Source organism: Trichomycterus rosablanca, chromosome 13, assembly GCF_030014385.1.
Source record: "Trichomycterus rosablanca isolate fTriRos1 chromosome 13, fTriRos1.hap1, whole genome shotgun sequence".
Classification (NCBI taxonomy): Eukaryota; Metazoa; Chordata; class Actinopteri; order Siluriformes; family Trichomycteridae; genus Trichomycterus; species Trichomycterus rosablanca.
Genome location: NC_086000.1, coordinates 1,875,414 through 1,883,102, shown reverse-complemented (window position 1 = coordinate 1,883,102; position 7,689 = coordinate 1,875,414). Strand labels below are relative to the sequence as shown.

Below are 7,689 nucleotides of genomic sequence, written 5' to 3'. Positions count from 1 at the left end.
AACAATTCATCTTTTGCTTGCGAGATTTATTAGCCTCATTTAAACAAACCAAAACTGAAATTTAAAATGTATTAAACGTATTTTTAAATACATTGTAATTACAGTATATCTAGCCTGTGTGACCTTTTCTTTATGCTAAATTATGTTAAAGCGGTTCTGTTGCAATTGACTGAGACTTTTATTTTGAAAATAACACACATCTGCATGTGTGATGGTTATGAGCGTGTATGAACCGCGCATGCGCTCTGTGAGGACTGTCTCTGACGGTGTTGATGATGGGAGGTGGTTCGGTTCGGTTCTTCTGTACCGCGGGAGCCGGTATGGAAACTTTTCTGGTGGAAGAAGTGAAACACAAACTGGCTGCTACTGAGGTGAGAGTTTATTATTTAGTTATAAAACATTCGTTTTAAGGTGGTTTTAAGGTGGAAATGAACAGTAGCAGTGATTCAGGTCATCAGAGAGTTTCTAATTTCATTCATTCATCCCCATTTTATCCTGATCAACGTCCTGGTGGACCCGGAGCCTTTCCTAAAAACACTGGACACCATCTAAAACAAACCCAGTACAGGGTGCCAGTCTATCTCAGGGCATCACTCACACACTCATTCATTCACTCACATTAACTTACTTGCCTATTAATTTACTCTCACTCACACACTCATTCATTCACTCACATATTTCACTTACTCTCTCACACATTCATTCACTTGCCTATTAATTTACTCTCACTCACACATTCAGTCACTCACATATTCACTCACGCATTCACTCACACACACACACACTCATTCATTCACTCACACACACATTCAGTCACTCACATATTCACTCACGCATTCACTCACACACACACACACTCATTCATTCACTCACACACACATTCAGTCACTCACATATTCACTCATGCATTCACTCACACACACACACTCATTCATTCACTCACACACTCATTCATTTACTCACACACTCATTCATTTACTCACACACTCATTCATTTACTCACATATTCACTCACGCATTCACTCACACAGACACACACATTCATTCAGTCACTCACACACTCATTCATATTCACTCACTCATTAATTCACTCACACATTCATTCACTCACCTGTTCATTTATACTCACTCACTCATTAACGCACTCACACATTTCACCTACTCACACATTCATTCACTCGCCAGTTCATTTATTTACTCACATTTCTTTTACTCACACGTTCACTTAATCACTCATTCACTTGTTTATTCATACTCACTCATTAACTCACTCACGCGTCACTCACTTATTCATTTAATCACTCACACATTTACTTACTTATTCATTCACTCACTATCTCAATCACTCAATCATTCATTTATTCACTCACACATTTCACTTACTAACTCATTCACTTGCCAGTTCATTTACTCGGATTCACTTACTCACTCACTCACTCACTCATTCATTCACCCACTAACACATTAATTCACTCACTTATTTATTCACACATTTACTTACACACTTGTTCATTTACTCAGATTTACTCACTTACGTATTAATTCACTCACTCACTCATTTACAGAATGAACATTTACAGAGAAATGAAGAACATATGTAGGGTTTGAACCCAGGTCAATAAAGCTGTGCATTCTCTACTACCTAGTGTGCCACCGTGATTGTGTGTGTGTGTGTGTGTGTGTGTGTGTTAGGTGGAACAAATCCCTGGACGAGTCTTCTTCACATGCTGCTCGGCTCTCCAGGACGTGATGCGGCTAAAATCAGCAGAGCGGCTCTTCCTGCTCCTGCACAGAGCTCCTTCCACTCCATTACCCACAAATCCAGGTGTGCAGCACGCATCACTTATACCTCGTTAAAGGTAAATAACGGAGCGGCCACGCCCACCACGACTGACTGTCACTTTGTCTTGTTTTCTGTAGCGAAGGCAGCGAGCGTGATACAGCAGAGCATTGTGGGTGATCCAGATGTTTGGACCTCTGGTCTGTCCATTTGGTCCAGAGTGCAGGAGGAGCTTGGTGGGTCTGCTGAGTGTGGGCGTGGTCAGAAGAGGAAGAGAGAGGAGGAGGAGGAAGAGAACGAGGACGTGAGGAAGGAGGGTCGCACAACATTCCGCGTGAGCTGCCGCTGCAGTGGAGCTGTCGCCCGCTGCTATAACGCTCAGGTGTGTGTGTGTGTGTGTGTGTGTGTGTGTGGTGACCCGTCCGGGGTGTTTCCTGCCTTTCTCTCAATAGATGAGACCCACTGCGACCCTGACCAGAGTAAAGTTGAGGTAAAACAGACGATGAATGAATGAACTGATGATCTGTGTGTTTTATTGTGTGTGTTTAACAGAACCTGAATCGGATCATCGGAACAGCCGTCACACAGCAGCTCGGATGGAGAGCTGATCTTAGAAATCCAACACTGGAGGTAAAACCACAAGCACTGACTGTATTTCACTCACATTAGGGGTAACATGAGAGTCAAAAGTAAACGGACACTGAAATTACGCAGCTGCTGAATCTAAATAACTATTAGACTCTTTATTTTTTGGGTGGGAGGGGGTTAGGGGGCATTTTCACCCTGTTTTCCACCAATCTAGTCGTGTCCAATCTCATGTCTTTTAAGTCGTTCTATACTCGCTGTGTCTGAGTGTATTTATTTATTCTCACTGAAACCAGGTGAATGTTTACCTGAGCGATGACCACAGTGTCGTTGGGATTCCTCTCTTAAGGTACCTCTGTTAATACCAGTATCTCTCTGCAGTAGGACCATGTTTGCTATTAATAGGGCGTATCTCAAGTGTGGGTACTTGTGTGTGTGTGTGTTTGTTTGTTATCTAGGCATCCTCTGGCCAGTCGCGGTTATCTGAAGCACACAGGGCTCAGGTCCACTATAGCCTGGGCTATGACTTCGCTCTGTAACCTGCAGGTACTGCAGACCACAAACAAACAGGGACAAAATAACAGAAATGCAGGAAAAGCAGCTTGACTGTGAAGTGAATCGTTTTGGATTATCATCCTACACGGGATCCGACAACTCCCAAGTTTTAAATCCCCTGATACTTTAAAGTAGAGGTGTCCAAACCTTCAGAAAAAAAATTGCAATGACGGGCCACAGACTCTGCAATAAAATAAATAAATAACAGAGCTTGTCGATTACTATAAACGACACGTCCTTTTGAATGATTTGAATGAGATTATTACACTCATTCCCAGGTTCGATTCCCAGGTGGAGTGGCCTGGGTCCTTCCTGTGTGGAGTTTGCATGTTCTCCCCGTGTCTGTGTGGGTTTCCTCCGGGAGCTGCAGTTTCCTCCCACAGTACAAAGACGAGGCGAACTGGAGATACAAAAAATGTCCATGACTGAACTAATGAATCTTGTGTAAGCAGTAACTACTTGTCCTGTCATGAATGGAACCAAAGTGTGTAAAACATGATGTTAAATCCTAATAAATAAATTCATAAATAATTTACGATAAAAGTAGATGTGGAGCGTTTTAGGCGTTTGCGTAATAGCGACACCCGGCGTTCAAGATAAGAATTACTTTTAGAACTGTGAGCCAACCTTTATATAATTTGTAAAAACAATAAAATATAATCTAAAATACCATCCGAAATCGTCGTGAAATAAATGTGCAATAACAAAAGGGAATAATGAATGTGAAAATTGCTTTTTTAAATCATGAATAGACTGATTAATATACAGATTTGCTTGCTGTTTGCTTCTCTTTTTACTCTCTCTTTCTCTCTGCCGTGCAGGAATCCTTTGTTGTTTTAGACCCCATGTGTGGAGTTGGCACCATATTGTTGGAAGGAGCACAGGAGTGTCCGGTCTGTACAAACACAACCGGGCACAAACAGCGAACCCTGGACTTTACACTAATTTTAATGCTAATTAAATAAAAATCATCATCACACGTTTATTTGCAATGACATTTTTGTGATTTGAGTTGAATGAAAATTAAATCTGTGTGTGTGTGTGTGTGTGTGTAGAACAGTGTGTTTATAGGGATGGACACCAGTCAGGATCAGTTACTGAAAGCACTTGAGAATGTTGAAGCCGCTGGTCAGGAGGGGAGAATCGTGCTCGTCCGCTCCTCCTGCATGGGTACTTAATCCTACTCATACAATCATAGTCCCTGATCAAAATTCACCTAAGCACTCCTGAACGAGGAGTGTGGAGTAGCCAGTGCAGTAAAAAACTAGTTTATATGGGCACAGAGAAGTCACCGGGAGGTATGAGGGCCTGGTATGAAGGTACATGATACCCACCAAATTGATTTTCAAACCACAAGAAGAATTTTATCGCTCTGTTGTTTTCATAAATGTCTTTTTTCTGGCAGGGTGAAGAATATTATATTATTAATAAATAAAAAACTTGGACCTGCTTGTACTGTAGCATTAGCATTTTTCCCGCTGCAGGGATCCCGGTACCCTCGGGGTGCGTGGACGCGGTGCTGTGTGACGTTCCGTTCGGGAGGAAGTTCAGCTGTAGTACGGACATGACCGCCGCTTTTCCTCGGATTCTTGCCGAGATGGAACGGTAGATCAGAACATCACACACCTCCCTGCATAATAAATCGGACCCACCGTGACCCTGACCAGGATAAAACGGTCTCATGTGTTTGATTTTGCAGAGTTCTGCGACAGGGTGGAACTCTGGTTCTCCTGCTGAGTCTGCAGCTTTCCGCCCAGATTAAGAAACTCATCCCGCCGGACTCACAAATCGCCGACCGCTCCGTGGATGCACCGACCTCCGAATCAGACCAGCACGGTCATGTGACCAGGTTCAGTTCTTTAGTTCTGAAGAGCAGACACAGAGTGAGTCTCGGGTGCACCGACGCACTCATACACACCTACAGGAAAACGTGTAACCAGGGCGATCAGGCGGCACAGGAGCAAGTTCGGACTCCCGGGTTCGAGCACGTAGCACCACAGTTGGCTGCGCCTGAGGGAGGGACTGGAGGAAATCATAGGGCACAGCCTGATACTATGTGAGAAACTGGAACTAAGTAGATTACAGGTCTGTCTGAAAACCGGGTGTGCTTGATGACTGGACATCCTGCTTCAGGATTTTCTGATAGAGAGCAGGGTCTGTTTTTTAAAAACAGATATTTTAGGTCGCCAAGGCCCTGAAAAAGCCAAGCATGCTTACACTATTACACGACCACCACCATGTTTGGCTGTTTCACCTTTTTATCTGCTTGATTAAATGAAATGATTTGTGTTTTTATCTCTATTTTTATTGATATGAAGGGTAAATATACAGTATATTACACACAGCACTTGTGCATTCTTGTCTATGCTACTCACACTTGTTATACTAATTCCAGTGTGTTTGAAGAACCATACGAGTGAGTCAGGTGAGAGAAACAGGTATGACTGCTGTGTGTGTGTGTGCGTGTGTGACGTGGTAAACAGGGTGAGGTCGGCTGTTTTCTTAAGCCTGTACATGAATCTTTATATGCAATAATGAAGCATCTTCAACTTTCGTACACAAAAGATGAAACTAAATGGGTACAATAACTAAAAGATTTAGTAAATAATGGGTTATTGTATTTCCTGCTGTAAACAATGCTTTATTATTTTGATGGTAAGGTATTATAGTTATTAATATTCTTAATCTTACATCATATGTCTAGAATTATATCAGTACCAGACATTGTGGATTAAAGACGTGATGTGGCTTCCTCAATTTTTGCTCTTTTTCTATTGCTCAAGTTTCGATCTGGTGCTTCTCAGACCACATCAGGCTTCATTAAGCATTAGCTCTTAATACATGAGTTTTTTCAGCACAGGGCTCCATCTACCAGTATAAGGCCTCTTATTCCAGCATACAGCTTCTTTTACCAGAACAGGGCTCCATCTACCAGCGTAAGGCTTCTTTTACCAGTACAGGGCTCCATCTACCAGCGTAAGGCTTCTTTTACCAGTACAGGGTTCCATCTACCAGCACAGGGCTCCATCTACCAGCGTAAGGCTTCTTTAACCAGCACAGCGCTCCATCTACCAGCACAAGGCTTCTTTTACCAGTACAGGGTTCCATCTACCAGTGTAAGCCTTCTTTTTCCAGCACAGGGTTCGATCTACCAGCGTAAGGCTTCTTTTACCAGTACAGGGTTCCATCTACCAGGGTAAGCCTTCTTTTTCCAGCACAGGGTTCGATCTACCAGTGTAAGCCTTCTTTTTCCAGTTCAGGGCTCCATCTACCAGCACACAAACTAATTTTTCCAGCACAGGCCACCATCTACCAGTGTAAGACTTTTTCTCCAGTACAGGGCTCCATCTGCCAGCGTAAGGCTTCTTATACCAGCACAGCGCTCCATCTACCAGCACAGCGCTCCATCTACCAGCACAGGGCTTCTTTTACCAGTTCAGGGCTCCATCTACCAGCACACAAACTAATCTTTCCAGCACAGGCCACCATCTACCAGTGTAAGACTTTTTCTCCAGCACAGCGCTCCATCTACCAGCCTAACATTTCTTTCTCCAGCACAGGGCTCCATTTATCAGCATAAGACTTCTTTTACCAGCATAAGGCTTCTTTTACCAGTACAGGGCTCCATCTGCCAGCGTAAGGCTTCTTTTACCAGTACAAGGTTCCATCTACCAGGGTAAGACTTCTTTTACCAGTACAGGGCTCCATCTACCAGCATACAGTTTCTTTTTCCAGCACAGAGCTCCACTTATCAGCATAAGACTTCTTTTACCAGTGTAAGCCTTTTTTCTGGGACAGTGGTAGCCTAGTGGGTAGAGCTTTGGGTTATCAACCGGAAGTTTGGCTGTTCAAATCCAGGCTCTGCTATGCAGCCACTGTTGGGTCCTTGAGCAAGGCCCTTAACCCAGTCTGCTCCAGGGGCGCCGTACGATGGCTGACCCTGCGCTCTGACCCCAGCTTCCAAAAAACAAGCTGGGATATACGAAGAAGGGATTTCATTGTACTGTACACCTGTATATGTATATATGACAAATAAATTATATCTATCTATCTTATCTTCCAGCAAAATGCTTCTTTTCTCACCCTAGAACCTCTAATATAAGAGCTGGACTCGCTTATACGAGCACAGGCCTTCCTCTGCTGAGCAAAACACTTCATACACAAGTATTTTTCGTCTACATAAGAATCAGACTCCTTTCGCCCAGCACAGGGCTTCTACTGCTGGGCTGCGACTAGATGCCAGTCTGTGTACGTGCTACCGAGGCTGCGTCCCAAACCGCATACGAACGTACTAAACAGTACGTAAAATGAGTGCACTACTAATAATGTGTACGTGCACTACTTAGTATATGAGTAACAGTTTGGAACGCAGCCTCAGTAAGGAGTAGGCGGAATGCCGTGCGCCTGCGCGCTGCGCTCTGACGGACATGTTGAGTCGGGTAGTATCGGAGGGACCGTGTTGCGTTTCGGTGTGTCGCCGCTCCTTCCGCCGCCAGTCCCAGTGTTTCTGAGACATAACCGGAGGAGGGCCGCGGGGACGTCGCCATGAGCGCGGGTTTGGACCTGTCGCGCCGGAACCCGCAGGAGGATTTCGAGCTCATCCAGAGGATCGGCAGCGGGACGTACGGAGATGTGTACAAGGTATTAGCCTTCAGCTAACAGCTCAACACAGCGAGGATTTAAATTAGCACGAAAGCTAACGAGACCAACGGTTTTAACGGTCGAATTTCAACGGTCACTCCGTGGATTAACGGCACAGTGCGGATGGT

At 44.2% G+C, this 7,689-nt stretch overlaps 2 protein-coding genes across 4 annotated transcripts in view; both read left to right on the top strand.

Annotated features, from left to right (window-relative positions):
• The first annotated feature begins 261 nt into the window (after positions 1-261).
• On the top strand, positions 262-5,677 carry thumpd2 (THUMP domain containing 2). Its single transcript, XM_063007822.1, has 10 exons — positions 262-371; positions 1,693-1,825; positions 1,921-2,162; positions 2,333-2,410; positions 2,662-2,714; positions 2,824-2,911; positions 3,742-3,813; positions 3,976-4,090; positions 4,405-4,525; positions 4,620-5,677. The coding sequence occupies exons 1-10, from the start codon at positions 273-275 to the stop codon at positions 4,978-4,980; spliced, it is 1,362 nt and encodes a 453-aa protein (XP_062863892.1). The 5' UTR covers positions 262-272; the 3' UTR covers positions 4,981-5,677.
• A 1,678-nt stretch (positions 5,678-7,355) lies between these two features.
• map4k3b (mitogen-activated protein kinase kinase kinase kinase 3b) overlaps positions 7,356-7,689 on the top strand; it is a 30,851-nt gene continuing 30,517 nt past the window's right edge. For all 3 annotated transcript variants that reach the window (XM_063007478.1, XM_063007477.1, XM_063007479.1), the window contains exon 1: positions 7,356-7,561. In XM_063007478.1, the coding sequence (XP_062863548.1) occupies positions 7,466-7,561 (96 nt within the window). In that variant the 5' untranslated portion in view covers positions 7,356-7,465. The remainder of the gene's footprint in view (positions 7,562-7,689) is intronic.